The following is a 15,843-nucleotide window of genomic DNA, read 5'->3' as shown; positions in this document are numbered from 1 at the left end:
TTGCTAGTAAGACTATAAATTGAATTAGACTGTGTATTGTAAAACTATTGCTTCATCCTAGAAGTCAAAGAAGTTAATTGGCCGGAAAATTAAAGCTCCTTAACAACATCTCAGATTCAATGTGAAGCCGGGTGATGAGAATGAGCCGGAGAAGGTGACATATTCTCTTCACAAGAAGCAGAATATAGTGCGGCTCATCAGTCTCTGGGTAGAGCTGTATGGTCGGCTGCTGGAGGCAGAACCAAGTGCCAAAGGTTTCTTAGAGGTAAGGCCTTAGAGTAAGTTCATGTGAATACATTATATGTGAATTACATAAATACTGAGATTTATTGAACATGGATATTTTATATATTAATTTGTTTCCATTTCTTTTCTGCTTTTTATTTCTTAGAAAATCTCAGAATATGTCAGCAGGGATCCTAGTTTGCTTACACACGTGAAGGAAAATTTTCAAGATCGAAGGAAGACAAGAACGTAATCAACTTTTAAGTCTAATATTAAATATGTTTGTTCCAAGAAGACCTAGGAATGTAAATGAATGTAATCTGCCATCTCCAAGCTTGGCAGAATCAGAGCTTTAGGTCAAACATTCGCAATAAGGCCAGGACCCCACGTGGCATAAACGTTTTACAGTCACAGCACAGTGGATATGGGATTCCAGCGATAAAACATGCAAAGTGGACATGCTGCGATTTCCCAAACCATTGCAGTTTTGGAAATCACAGCATGCCAGTTATAGCTACCGAAACTATGGCGGTTTCCCTATAGGTATAATTGAAGAAGAAAGTCTGTGGAGAAAACCATTGCGAGCTTTCTGTGCAAAGTGCTGTAGGAGGTTCCGCAATGCGTTCCGTTGCGATTTTTCCTGCAGTGCTTTTATGCTGAGGGATGCCACGTGGGACCTAAAGAGGTAGTCCACATTAGAAAATGCAAGTGGAGGTAAATGAAGAGGAATTTCTCCGTTAGGAGATTCTGAGATAATAGTGGGTTCAGGAGGTGAATCCCTTAGAAAGAGTAGAGAGTGGTTACACTGGACAACCCATGCTCAGGAGGACCTGTCCCATCCTTCATTGTGCAGGCATCCTATTGATTTCAGTAGACACTATGCAATGCTTAGTTTCAAAATGATCCAAAATCCTGATGCATCTAGTGTTGCGTGCACACAGTCACACACCAGCCCTCTGTAGATATGTACCAGCTCTTGGTGTTAAAAAAAAAAATATATATATTCTTTCTCTTTACAGACTGGAGATCACTAGTGGAAACATCTCTCCTCAAATAAAGGTATGAAAGTTTACTGTAGTCTTTTGGGTTTATCTTACTAGGTTCCATTGGGTTGGGTTTCCATTTTGCTAGTACTTCACTATGGGCAAAACATTTGATGAAGGGGGCCACACGGTGGCTCAATGGTTAGCACTGCAGCCTTGCAGCGCTGGAGTCCTTGGTTCAAATCCCACCAAGGGCAAAAAACCATCTGCAAGGAGTTTGTATGTTCTTCCCGTGTTTGCATGGATTTCCATCCCATATTCCAAAGACATACAGATAGGGAAAAATGTGCATTGTGAGCCCTATGTGGGGCTCACAATCTACATTAAAAAAAAAAAAATTGATCAATCTTACTTCACATCCTTTGTCATATACACGCGTTCTTTATTTTTCTAGATTTCCAACTATGGGAGTCTTCTGTCCGTTCAAGATGAAGAGCAGCCTGGTAATTTATACTCTATCCAGGCCCATGATAAAGGTACAATAGATAGCATCTACTGATCAGTATATAATGTGTAACCAGTATGATAGCATTTGTGTTATTATTTCCTCTATGATATTGTAAGCCGGGTTGATGCCAGTGCACGGAGGTGGGTGCCAACACCCAGATGGATTGTTTAGTGACTCACTACCTGTCAGTGTCTGGGAAACATCTGCTGTTTATAGTCATCCTGTTAAAGGCACATTGAGAACTTTGTACAAGCCTTTAGTCCACATATTACACATTTTTGAGTATTCTTTTTGCTGAAACAATGCCACACTTCTTCATGGTCTGTGTCTGCTATTGCAGCTCAGCTCAATTCTGCGCCAGGACTGATCTGCATTGACATAGACAACCCCTGTCCTGTTCTGTGCATGCTTTTACTACTTATTCCAGTAAACTCTATAGTTATTTTTAGAATCAGATCTTGAATATACAATTTCCTCTTCCAGTGCCTTACGACATATATCTGCCAGACCATTCTTGCATCACCTCTATGTTTGCGGTAAATGCTACCGTTCAAGACGTGATATCCTCACTCGCCACAAAGAATGGCGGCCACAAAGACCTGGTTCTTGTTAAAGTGAACTCTTGTGGAGGTGAGTGTATTTCATCTTACACTATTGTCGCCACACTTTTTGGGATACATTTGGTGACAATTGTGAATTAGATTTATTATATCATCTATTCTTTTTTCGTTGGCAGAAAAAGTATGTCTGAAACACGAGGACATTGGTGCCTACACTTCTCTAGGAGTAAATGAGCGACTTTTTATCTGTAGTTCCCAAGACATGACCACTCTGGTGAGTATGTCCTACACGTATGTCTTACACATTACGACTACTTGTGCTTTTGAAAATGACTTGAATTTGGTATGTTCAGTTTTGGAGGCCTGTTACTAGTTTCAAAAAATTTTTTCACATACGCATATGTAATAGATTAAAATGGTTTTGTACTATGGGATGACATTGGAGTAGAACAATGAAACCTGAAATCAATGCTATATTCCTATTATTAATAAGATGCAATGCTAAACATTCATCCATCATACATTTAGAATTCCCATTTTTGCTAGTTGCATAGTATATAAACATGTTTCTTGTGTGTCCTATTCTTTAAGACTCCTTTGCCTGAGCAAATGGGACCAAGCAGCAGTAGCTATGATATCCTAGACCTCATCAGCTCCAAGGACCTTGCCCATCACATGACGGAAAATGACTGGAACCTTTTTAAGAGTGTTCACCAGGTACTGTGTACATCCATTGTGTGTGACTGGATTTCATACAGTAATTCTAATTAAGGCTCGATTCATATCTGCGCTCGGGATTCCGTTCAGGGGTCTGCTGTGGACCCCCCAAACAGAAACCTAGTCCATATAAAAAAGCAGTTACCTTAGGAAACCCACGCACTCCAAAGACTAAATGGGGTCCATGTGGTTTTCGTTCGATTTCCACACAAAAAGGGCAAAAAATAAAGAGAGAAAAGCGCTGTTTGCAGGGTTTTTCTCTATGTATTTTTCATGCAGAGAGGGGAACCGAATCCTTGTATGGAGACTGGGCGCAGATGTGAACCGAGCCTTACAGATAACTGTTGTCATAAATAGAAATGTTTTAATAATATTGGCTAAATCTGTTAGGTGTAAGTTATGGACAATGTGATCCAACAATCACAGTGGATCTGACCACTGTGTCCCTCAGTCATCACAAGATTGGGAGTCTTGTATACTAAGTGTTTATATGGAGTGGTAGTGCTCATCAGGGCCGGCGTCAGCGCACTATAGTCAGGCAAGTGTCGGGGCCCACAGAGCCTCTGGGGGCCCCCCGGCACTTGCCTGTCACGATTTCAGCTCATCGGCGTCCGTCCGCCGATGAGCTGGAATACATACGCGATTAAAGCAGGAGCTGTGAGTTCAGCTCCTACTTTAAAGCTCCGGCCCGGCTTGCGTGTGTAGGCGCGATGACGTCATCACGCCTACACATGCAAGCCGGGCCGCAGCTAAGCAGGAGCTGAACTCACAGCTCCTGCTTTAATCGCGTATGTGACTGGAGAGAGGAGCGTTCCCCTGGAGAGGGGATCGATGGAAGGTGAGTGATGGAAGGTGAGTGTAAGTGTTTGTTTTGTATTAAATATAAAGGTGGAACATAATGAAGGGGGCCCATGAAACTGGGGGGCAAATGAAGGGGAGGGGGGGAACGGCATGACACTGGGGAAGATGAAGGGGGTGGGGAGAGAACGGCATGAAACTGGGGACAGAGATGGAGGGGGCCCAATGAAACTGGGGGACAAATGAAGGGGAGGGGGGAACGCATGACACTGGGGCAGATGGAGGGGGGTAGAACAGCATGACACTGGGGCAGATGGAGGGGGTGGGGAGAGAACAGCATGACACTGGGGCAGAGACGGGGGACATGAAACTGTGGGCAGATGAAGGGGGAGAACGTGATGAAACTGGGGACAGAGATGGAGGGGGGGACATGAAACTGGGGGCAAAGGAAGGGTGTATATGAAACTGGGGGAGAGATGGAGGGGGGGCATATAATTTACGGGTGACTGTAGGAGGATTGTACTGTGTGGGAGCACATGATAAATGAATGAGAATGGGTGGAATCAACAAAAGTGGGTGGAGCCAAATTTGCAGCGGCGCGCAGAGCCGCACATTTTGCTCCTCTTTCTTCTCTTTTAAAATTGTGAGGTATGGCGTTGGTGACGCCACACTCCTGCATGACGTCACTCGCTTCATCTGCGACGCACAGTGTCTCGACTCCCCCGCCTCCTTTACAAGGGGGCCCACTGAGGCTCTGTCGCCCAAGGGCCCATAAAAACCTGGAGCCGGCCCTGGTGCTCATGTATGACCATCAAACATGTATGACCACCACTCCATTCTGTTGCACTTAGTTGAGTGCAGTCCCCTAGAAGTAAATGGGCAGTAATGCTTCCTGGACCAGGTGAATTCAGACTTTTCATGAAGTGTTTTCTTTACAAAAACTGTACCTACTACAGTGGGCAATGAGGGTATAATACTAGCATCTGAACAAAAACTGTACCTACTATAGTGGGCACTGAGGGTATAATACTAGTGTCTGAACAAAAACTGTACCTACTATAGTGGGCACTGAGGGTATAATACTAGTGTCTGAACAAAAACTGCACCTACTATAGTGGGCACTGAGGGCATAATACTAGTGTCTGAACAAAAACTGCATCTACTATAGTGGGCACTGAGGGCATAATACTAGTGTCTGAACAAAAACTGCACCTACTATAGTGGGCACTGAGGGCATAATACTAGTGTCTGAACAAAAACTGCATCTACTATAGTGGGCACCGAGGGCATAATACTAGTGTCTGAACAAAAACTGCATCTACTATAGTGGGCACTGAGGGCATAATACTAGTGTCTGAACAAAAACTGCATCTACTATAGTGGGCACCGAGGGCATAATACTAGTGTCTGAACAAAAACTGCATCTACTATAGTGGGCACTGAGGGCATAATACTAGTGTCTGAACAAAAACTGTACCTACTATAGTGGGCACTGAGGGCATAATACTAGTGTCTGAACAAAAACTGCACCTACTATAGTGAACACTGAGGGCATAATACTAGTGTCTGAACAAAAACTGCACCTACTACAGTGGGCACCGAGGGCATAATACTAGTGTCTGAACAAAAACTGCACCTACTATAGTGGGCACTGAGGGCATAATACTAGTGTCTGAACAAAAACTGCACCTACTATAGTGAACACTGAGGGTATAATACTAGTGTCTGAACAAAAACTGCATCTACTATAGTGGGCACTGAGGGCATAATACTAGTGTCTGAACAAAAACTGCACCTACTATAGTGGGCACTGAGGGCATAATACTAGTGTCTGAACAAAAACTGCACCTACTATAGTGGGCACTGAGGGCATAATACTAGTGTCTGAACAAAAACTGCATCTACAATAGTGGGCACTGAGGGCATAATACTAGTGTCTGAACAAAAACTGCACCTACTATAGTGGGCACTGAGGGCTTATGCCCTACTAGTGTCTGAACAAAAACTGCATCTACTATAGTGGGCACCGAGGGCATAATACTAGTGTCTGAACAAAAACTGCACCTACTATAGTGAACACTGAGGGTATAATACTAGTGTCTGAACAAAAACTGCACCTACTATAGTGGGCACTGAGGGCTTATGCCCTACTAGTGTCTGAACAAAAACTGCATCTACTATAGTGGGCACTGAGGGCTTATGCCCTACTAGTGTCTGAACAAAAACTGCATCTACTATAGTGGGCACCGAGGGCATAATACTAGTGTCTGAACAAAAACTGCACCTACTATAGTGAACACTGAGGGTATAATACTAGTGTCTGAACAAAAACTGCACCTACTATAGTGGGCACTGAGGGCTTATGCCCTACTAGTGTCTGAACAAAAACTGCATCTACTATAGTGGGCACCGAGGGCATAATACTAGTGTCTGAACAAAAACTGCACCTACTATAGTGAACACTGAGGGTATAATACTAGTGTCTGAACAAAAACTGCACCTACTATAGTGGGCACTGAGGGCTTATGCCCTACTAGTGTCTGAACAAAAACTGCATCTACTATAGTGGGCACCGAGGGCATAATACTAGTGTCTGAACAAAAACTGCACCTACTATAGTGGGCACTGAGGGCATAATACTAGTGTCTGAACAAAAACTGCACCTACTATAGTGGGCACCGAGGGCATAATACTAGTGTCTGAACAAAAACTGCATCTACTATAGTGGGCACCGAGGGCATAATACTAGTGTCTGAACAAAAACTGCACCTACTATAGTGAACACTGAGGGTATAATACTAGTGTCTGAACAAAAACTGCATCTACTATAGTGGGCACTGAGGGCATAATACTAGTGTCTGAACAAAAACTGCATCTACTATAGTGGGCACTGAGGGCATAATACTAGTGTCTGAACAAAAACTGTACCTACTATAGTGGGCAATGAGGGTATACTACTAGCCAAAAACAAAGAGCGAAAGTAGACGGCACTGCTCGCTTCAATAATCACGGCAAAGAATAGTTATCCACTGTAAACAATAAGTCCTTTTAGATCGGCTACTCTTCTGACATACAGTGGTGCTCACAACCCTTAGAAAAACAGTAATAAAAATAGAAAAATAGAGAAGTATGGGTGGGCACTCACCAATCAGTAGACGGCACTTTTCTTCTTTATATAAAAAAATGCTTTATTTGAAATAAGTAAAACAAATCCTCAGGGAGGGAGAGATGACATAGTTTGGCAGAAAAAACAGGTATACTACTAGCGTTTGAACTTTGCTTTCGAGAGGTTCATCAGATCAGAATCTCATGATAGTGCCCTTGTGCCCTTCACTTGACCGCCGAGTACAGACCTCCTGTGGATATTGTTTACTCCGTTCCTTGAGGTCCATTATTCTACACTGCCTCATTTACATCTCAGATAATTCTCTCCCCATGAGTCTCCTCTCTGTACCGCCGGCTTCATGTACTTAGCCGTATCCCAGATGTGTAGTGAGCTCATTGTACTGTAATGTAACTTATTTACTTAGGTGGAGCTGCTTTATCACACATTCGGGAAACAACGCTTCCGTAACAGCACGACAGCTAATCTGGAGAGGTTTATAAGACGATTTAATGAGGTGCAGTTCTGGGTGGCGACCGAAGTCTGTCTGTGCCAAGATGATGAGAGGAGAGCGCTGCTTTTGCGCAAATTTATCAAGCTGGCAGCACAGTAAGTCTCTATTTCCTTCAGTCTAATAAAGGGCTTGTACTCTTACAGTCTCTTACCTCTGAACCAAGTATTATTGTGAGGAGTTGTAACATACCGTTTCTGCTGTATGGCCTAATGCACATTGCAAAGTGGGAGATTTCTGGCCAGATTTCTGGGGGACTTGATGGGACTGGGCCTTTGGTTTGACAGATTTACCATCATTATCCCAGTTTCCTGCTGTAACTAAAATCTATGCCATAAACCAGCTAGCATAGGTTTCAGACAAGGCGTACAACACTGATGGTACACCCATGTACTGCATGGACCGCAAGTCCTATATCACCATTCTGTCAATGGGATGACATTTTCAGATGTTCTTTAATATGTATGCCCACCCTTGCTACTGACAATGATGAATCCTTTCCTATCAGTTTCTTAGCTCAGATTACAATTCTTTGAAATTTGTTATTCCTTGTTTGTTGCAGGCTCAAAGAGCTGAAAAATCTGAATTCTTTCTTTGCGGTTATGTTTGGCCTCAGTAACACAGCGGTGAGCCGAATGTCCAGGACATGGCAGGTAACTCACTGTCATAAAGACATTGACCATGCAAAGTTACTTTATTGTACATTTATCTCCATATATTTATTCATTGACCATGGGAAGAGCAGTTATGGCAAAGAACAATTTGTTATATAAGGGTTCTTTTTTTTTACTATGGGGAAAGAGTTGAGTTGACATTTTACATGTGATATCTAGTTATTTACAATAACAAAAATTATTTTTTTTTTTTTTTTTACTTTAGCGGTTGCCTAATAAAACCAGAAAGTTGTATTCAATCTTTGAAAGACTCATGGTAAGTATCACCATTTTACCCAGAATTAATGTAGAAATGAAAGAGCCAATTCGGCTTTATAATATATAAGTATATAATTAAACACAATTTTAATCATTTTTTAAGTTTTTTTTTAACTTCCCATGTTACTATCTGTATTTAAAAAAAAAAAAAGTACTATACTTGCAATTTTAACTCTGACCCCTAAGCTTAGTGATAGTTTATTTTCCCACACAGTTTAGTTAATATTTTAACAAAATTTAATAGTTGACATCTATACCTAAGATATACTAACATATCCCAGCAACAGAGGCCAGCATATACATCACATGTAGTCTTCAAATGTGATGTGAGCATAACCTTAGTTCTGTGTAGACATTTAACCAATAAATACTAGGAGAGTTGAGCTCTGCAGCCTGTAGAATGGTGAATGCAGCTCTAAACTATAATACATGTAGAATTACAGAATGCATTTTAGCTTGCAGTTATCACATTATGTAGATGAATTTTATGAACAATTACATAAAATGCTCGACTGTATAATATGAAGCTTGTATAAATACTGTATATTTCTTTATTGTTGCAGGACCCCTCTTGGAATCACAGAGCCTATAGGCTTGCGGTAGCCAAACTCAGCTCTCCTCTCATCCCATTCCTTCCTCTTATTCTAAAAGGTATCAGCAGGAATAACATAATAATGATAGAGATACAGCAAGTGTGGTCGCTCACCCAACAATTTATAAATCTAATTTAGTTGGTCAAAAAGACGCGCGTTATACAAACATGCCATTGAACTCAATGGCTAACTACATTTTACACGTGTATTTTTACACGCGTAAAATGTACAGAATACACTGAGCATACACAGAATACACGGAGCATAAACTCCGTGTGAAGGGGCCCTAATTGTGATAGCAACAATGGGTTTTTTTGCATACTTACCAATATTTACATTGCTAAATCAGGGACATTTAAGTCCTGTGTCCAGAACTGCATCAAGCTAAGTGCCCCTTCCCATTTTTGAGAGAGATTTTGTCCTGGCCACTTTCAGAAGCATAACCTGTAGACTGAGCAACCAGATACAGAACACAGTCCAGTCATATTAATGTGACCACGTGTCAAAATCCAGAATAACCACCTTTGGCAGAGCGGACCGCTGCGAGACGTGCAGGAAGAGAGGAGATGTTGTGATGATGGTCACTGGGATGTTGAGCCATGCCGACTCCAGTGCCGTGGCCAGCTGCGCTAGGTTACGTGGTTGAGCATCCATGGCGCAAACAATCTGATTGAGGTGGTCCCACAGATTCTCGATTGCGTTCAAGTCCGGGGAATTTGCTGGCCAAGGAAGTACGGTAAACTCATCCTGGTGCCCCTCGAACCACGCACGTACACTGCGAGCTTTATGACATGTTGCATTGTCCTGCTGGCAGATGCCATCATCCTGAGGAAAAACAATTCACATGTAGATGTGAACATGGTCTGCAAGGATAGATGCATACTTGTGTTGATCCATCGTGCCTTCCACAATGATGAGTGCACCCAGATGGCTGATGACACGTGCCTTCTGTGATTGGTTATTTAACGTTGATGTCAAAAGTAGGCGGTGGTCACATTAATATGACTGGCATGTGTATAATTGGGTTCACATTGACCCTGAATGCTCAGCCTTTCTATTGTAGTATACATGCTGGCAATAAACTCTATTCAATTTCATCTATGCTCTGTCTTATACTAGATTTTGTGTCCCCCTAAAGTATTCTTTGAGTGGGCCTCAGCAAACGAAAGACTGTGCAAACCGAGTCTGTTCTGTTGGAGGGGAGGGGCTATGTTCCTTTTCGATGATTACATAGCAGATCCTGTCCTGCTATGTGGCACCAAAATGGAACCCCCATTGAAGTCGCTGGTTGATGGATGTCACTCCAATGGCATTCTGATGTCATCCCCTATGAAATTGGTCCTTCCTCGAGTTGTACACTCGGTCATGTGCATGTAGCCTTACACTGACCACGAGTTTTGTTAATTATTTTACAGACCTCACTTTTATCCATGAAGGCAATAGAAGTACATTGGAAAACCTGGTCAACTTTGAGAAAATGGTAAGTTAATAGTCAAGTCTAGAAAATACACATATATACAGGACATGTAGATTTTGGAGTCACACTGCATTCAAATGTCCTTGGAAAATGATCCCAAATTTGTCTACAATAGTTTTAGTACTTGGGTTAATCCTAATAGCTGAATAAATAATGATGGGATTTTGTGAAAAATGCTACACAGTATAATGTTTAATAAACAGAACTCAGCGGTGTTTTTATATGAATATTCTGATCTATTGATTTTTATGTTTACAGCGAATGATTGCAAAGACTATCCAGATGTTTCACAATTATCGCAGTCAGAGCTACAGTACGTCCATTTCTTTCTATGCTATTTACTATCCGTAGATAAATATCTGTTCATGTGGAACATGTTTATGCTCAATTATTTACTCTGAAGTCTTTGCTATGAATAGATTATATGCAGAAATATTTGGACTTGACACCATAACTCTATTCAAATGGATATAATGGATATTTAATTGTGGACATTTTTTGCAAAAAATCTGCCCAAAAACTTTACCCCCCCCCAGTTTTTCTCTTTTTTAATTTAGAATATAATCAGTAGATTATTTTATCTCATCACAAAGCTAATGAGATAACATTATAAGGCTGAGTTTACGCCAGCGTTGGCTTTCCAGCGTTGGGGATTCCATTCCCCACGTGCTTGAAAAATGTGGAGAGAAAAGTGCTGCTTTGCCATTGGGTGGAAACCGAGCAGAAACCACGCGGACAACATTACAATTTATGGGGTCCGTGGGTTTCCGTGGGTAACCGATTTTTTTTAAACGGATTAGGTTTCCATTTGGGGTGGGTCCTCAAGAACAGAAACACGAATGCAGATGGGAACTTAGCCTAAGTGTGATGCATGCTTCTATGTATCCTGGTATTATAATAATGGTACTGGTATGATATTATATGGTGGGTTATAACAGCAGATATGCCTAAAAATGCATTGGTCTATGTCTGAACATATCAGATTTCCATCAGTTAGTAATGGTAGACACAATGAAGTATATATGATTTCTTTGTGAATAATTTCTCACGTTAATGGTTACTCTCTACAGTTCCTCTTTCTCCACTGCGGTCACGACCACTGCATATCCTTGAGGAAGCCACTCATGTTCGGATGTCCACATGTGAGTCGTCTTCTACTTCTGATGGCCATTGTAGAATATCTCTGGAAATGTAGAGTCTATTTATTGCTGCTTTCTTCTGTGAATGCTGGTGCAGTCCTGAGGGGGCTTGTAGAGTGTCTGACAGTAGTAGTGTTCCTTCAGGGCATGTCCAAAGCATAACCCTACCCTGATCCTGATGGCGGTTGGGGTGCCCATGGTGGTTTGCAAATAAGGTAACTCAGGGTTTTCAGCAAAGCAGGAATGTGTAAATCCAAACAGCTTGGAGACACCTGAAGTACAGAACTTAGGAGGCGTTCTCTGGAACTGGAGCTAAACTTTTTTAGTGTACAATGATGGTACTTCTTCTGTGTCTCCATTGTTAGAGCAGTCTTCCTCTCTAACAGTCTGCTATTTTCTCCAAATCCACAAAATGTGTCTGCAATGCCCAGTCTGCAGGGTGCACATCTAAATAGGGCGTCCTATCTGATCTGAGGCTACAAGTAGGGTCACAGCTGTGAAGTCAGTATAACATTACCCCTATAGACATATTTTGTTCACAAAATGAATAGGAATAATTCCCATCTCCTGACTGCAGAACCACCTGATTGTCCTTGAGATAACCTATACCAGCCTAACCAAAGGCTCTAAGTCAGTCTCTAAACTATTTTCTGCTTCCTGTTGGAAGACTAAACCCCTTCCTTGCCTAAGGTTAAGTTCAGATGGGGTTTTTTGGTCCGGAACCTGAGGCACAGGCCACTTCTGGTTCCGGGCCAAAACCCAGGTAGCTGCAACTGCACTGCACCGGCATCTAGCCGCACACTCTCCTCCGGATTAGGCCCAATGAATGGGCCTAGTACGCAGGACGGAGTGTCTTCAGGCCGAATTGCAAGGCGAAATGGCCTGAAAAATGAGCACCTCGCTTCTTTTTCTGGGAGCCGGAACAAGCCAGCTCCCGGAAAAAACTCCTGAGCGGTTCCCATTGATTCCATTGGGAGCCGTCTTTTTGGTCAGGATTTTGAGGTGGATACGGCCTCAAAATCCTGACCAAAATATTCCGTGTGAACTTACCCTAAAGATTCTTAAGTCAGGGTCGTACCAAGAGTTCAGCCTTCAGCTCCAATGGTTTGCTACCATGAACGAAACACCCAATAATCATGGCCAACTCTGTTTAATGAATATTCTCTCACGAGTGATTTTAAAAAATGTAATTGATGTAAAAATTCTAAAAAGAAATATTTTTCTGTTATTAGGTTCAGAATATTCAGTGAATTTCAGAAGTCCAGCAGCCACTTGGGCTTATATCCAGAATATGAAGGTGATCGACAATCAAAAGAGACTAATGGAGTTGTCACGGAGCTTAGAGCCTTCCTGATACATCTAAACTATTAACATGGAACTAATGAACATGTCCTGTATGTGGAGGAATTACAGATTGGTCAGAGATTTAATCCCTGCATCAGGGACGAGGCCTTGCACAGACTGCAGCCAGTCCAATATTTGGACTCTTCACTTGCAGAATATGTATGCTGACTTCTCGCCTACCAACTGCTCCCCTGATATTGTAGTTGATATTTCATTCTCTCAACGCTAAGATTTTTGAACTATTATATGATAGAAGAATATCATAAGACTTTATACGGTTCATAGGTCGGGGAACGAAACGATGACGGACTTATTATGTGTGGTCAATATTGTGTTTTGGCCAAACTGTATTTTATTGTATTTTTTAAAATATTTTATCTTGGCAACTTAAAATCTTTTCTGAGCTTCTGCTCTGCTTCACACGTTAATGTATATAAAGGAAAATTGTCTATACTAATCTTCAAGATGTAAGAAATACTGTATGCAATAAGCAGAGAATGCTGATCTACAGCAAAGGGAAGACAACTAGAGATGAGCGAGTATATTTGATCGAATACCTCCCCTGCATAGATATTGGTGTAAAAAAAAAGCGCCAGGGAAGGTGGGCGGGGCATATAATTTTTACTGCCCCTCCCACCTTTCTTGGCGCTTTTTTACACCAATATCTATGCATGGAAGGTATTCGATCGAATATGCTCGCTCATCTCTAAAGACAACCATAAAAAAATGTATATTAGCCCATATGAAAAGGCATCCTTTAAACCAGGGGTAGGGAACCTTTGGCTCTCCAGCTGCTGTGAAACTACAACTCCCAGCAGGCTCCATTCACTTCCATGGGAATTCCAAGCACAGCAGAGCAAGTATGCATGCTGGGAGTTGTAGTTTTGCAACAGCTGGAGAGCCATACGTTCCCTACCCCTGCTTTAAACCCTCTCTTCTCAACATAGCCCTACCACAAACGAGAAAAACCTATGGGGTTGTATGAGATCAGAAAAGCATGATCAGTTTCTGGATAGATAGAATTGAATCCGCCTTACCAGATACAGTACATACAATAGTGCAAATCAATACCAATAAGAGTGAATGGGTCTATATACATGTCTGTTGTTTTGATGAGATGTTTTTTTTCCACGGCCATCAAAATAACTGACATGCCCTGTCTTCGGCCATTTTAATAGAGACACGGACCTAATACAAATCAACTACCCATTCTTAATGGATGAAATACAGTTTGACATCTGGTTTACATTTGTTAAAAATGGATCAATGGTTGGGGTCAAAAAGGAAAGACCAGTAAAAATCATTGTTTTCTTTAACGGCCCATTAAAGGGGTTTTCTGGGCACATCAGGGTTTTGCATCAGGATATGTAAGGCAGAACTCCGTAGATACTACACGGGGATCGTATTATGGAAAGATTTGCACCTAGTAGACTTCTAGTAGAGCAGGGCTTACCGTGACCCCCGTACTTTGGCTGCCCACTAGCTACATCAGTCTTCACCCTAAATATGTCTCCTTTTGTGTCTGTGACTGGTGCACTACAGGACAGCCTGCTCTTTATCTAGTCCCTTCCTGCGTCTCCTGGTGAGACCCTTTCACAACAGGAGCATAACTAGGGGGTGCAGAGGAGAAAATGACTACCTGGTCTTGAAGCCTGAGGAGACCCAAAGACATAAGAAGACACCAGTATTATAGATAGCACATGGAAGTAGGGTCCAGGAACTTCAAGTTTCACCTCTGTTTCCTGATGGGGGATAAAATAATATAATTAAAGTAGAGCAGAGTTGCGTATCAGATGGTGTAACCATGCTGTTGGAGTCAATAAATAACTTTACTTGGGAGTTATAGGACATCTTTACCGACACTGGTCCAGTATATCTATTGGCTTACTAAATAGTGCTTCTTTAGTGTGTTTGTGTGATATTAGAAAAATACGGCTTGAAGTAAATTGGGTGAGATTTATTAAGCTGAATGTGTCAGAATTCTGGCTTAGTTTGTGCCAAAAACTAAACAAAATTATATGCCCAGAGAGAAAAGTCAGATGGAGATGGCTGCAAAATTGGCCACATAGTTATGTCTCAGGCATATGATTATAGGTGTGGTCTGATTAGACATTGCGCCTTGCCACTAGAGGGAGTAAACCTGCTTCTTCTGCTGCCTCAGAGTTAGGTCAGTTGCAGACAACCGGGTACAACCGGCCTGCCGTGAATTAAAAGAGCAGCATATGGGGGACACGCGGATATCCCCTGTGTGCCGCCCATGCTTCCACGGCTCCTTTCATTAAATGAAAAGGAGCCACGGAAGCAAGGAACAAAAAAATATGGCAGGAATAAGACCTGCTCTATATTTTGTGGCCCACACTGTCAGGCCCACACACAGGACCGTGAAATTCATGGTCGTGTGTACAGGCCCATAGAAAAGAATGAGTTAGTGTGCTATCCATGAAATACACAGGTAGCACATTGAACACAGTCGTCTGCAACCGGCCTTAATTTTGAGTATTGTACCTCTCAGAGAGAGTTCATTGTCTGTTTCTAGACATACTTCTACAATGCACTCAAAGACATTTTGCCCAGTGGACTTTGAAAAGAAGCACATCATTAGACTGAGAGAAGCAGAAGAGTCAATTCAAAGAACCACCCACCATCTTAGCCATTAGGCCTCGTTCACATCTGCGTCAGTAATAGAGACGTGAACCAGGACTTAGAAGATGGGAGCATTGCTTATGTGAATGCACGCACACATGGCAAACAGGCTCTGGCTCTCCCAGACAGACCACTAGTAGAGAGGATTGCCTGATAAGTCGACAAGAATAAGCAACTCCCACAGATTCCTTGTCCATCATCCAAAGATGGCTGCTTTATTATACATCCATCTCTGGCCCTTTAAAGCACTGAACTGAAGGAAATTTGGTGTCAGTATAGACATTGCATTTCCTTCCATTTACAGCCAGTC

The 15,843-nt window shown here is 42.1% G+C and overlaps 1 protein-coding gene across 2 annotated transcripts in view; it reads left to right on the top strand.

Moving 5' to 3' along the window:
* The window catches only part of RAPGEF3 (Rap guanine nucleotide exchange factor 3), a 62,651-nt gene extending 49,243 nt beyond the window's left edge, over positions 1-13,408 (top strand). For both annotated transcript variants that reach the window (XM_075265796.1, XM_075265797.1), the window contains 15 exons: positions 115-265; positions 392-474; positions 1,245-1,284; positions 1,663-1,744; positions 2,200-2,346; positions 2,453-2,550; positions 2,868-2,993; positions 7,322-7,503; positions 7,968-8,058; positions 8,285-8,335; positions 8,901-8,988; positions 10,346-10,410; positions 10,666-10,720; positions 11,478-11,549; positions 12,779-13,408. In XM_075265796.1, coding sequence (XP_075121897.1) covers positions 115-265; positions 392-474; positions 1,245-1,284; positions 1,663-1,744; positions 2,200-2,346; positions 2,453-2,550; positions 2,868-2,993; positions 7,322-7,503; positions 7,968-8,058; positions 8,285-8,335; positions 8,901-8,988; positions 10,346-10,410; positions 10,666-10,720; positions 11,478-11,549; positions 12,779-12,900 — 1,453 coding nt within the window. In that variant the 3' untranslated portion in view covers positions 12,901-13,408. The remainder of the gene's footprint in view (positions 1-114; positions 266-391; positions 475-1,244; positions 1,285-1,662; positions 1,745-2,199; positions 2,347-2,452; positions 2,551-2,867; positions 2,994-7,321; positions 7,504-7,967; positions 8,059-8,284; positions 8,336-8,900; positions 8,989-10,345; positions 10,411-10,665; positions 10,721-11,477; positions 11,550-12,778) is intronic.
* The last annotated feature ends 2,435 nt before the right edge of the window (positions 13,409-15,843 follow it).

The sequence above is a fragment of the Leptodactylus fuscus genome, chromosome 2 (assembly GCF_031893055.1).
Source record: "Leptodactylus fuscus isolate aLepFus1 chromosome 2, aLepFus1.hap2, whole genome shotgun sequence".
NCBI classification, from domain to species: domain Eukaryota; kingdom Metazoa; phylum Chordata; class Amphibia; order Anura; family Leptodactylidae; genus Leptodactylus; species Leptodactylus fuscus.
Note: the sequence above shows the minus strand (reverse complement) of the source record. Positions and strands in the feature narration are given on the sequence as shown.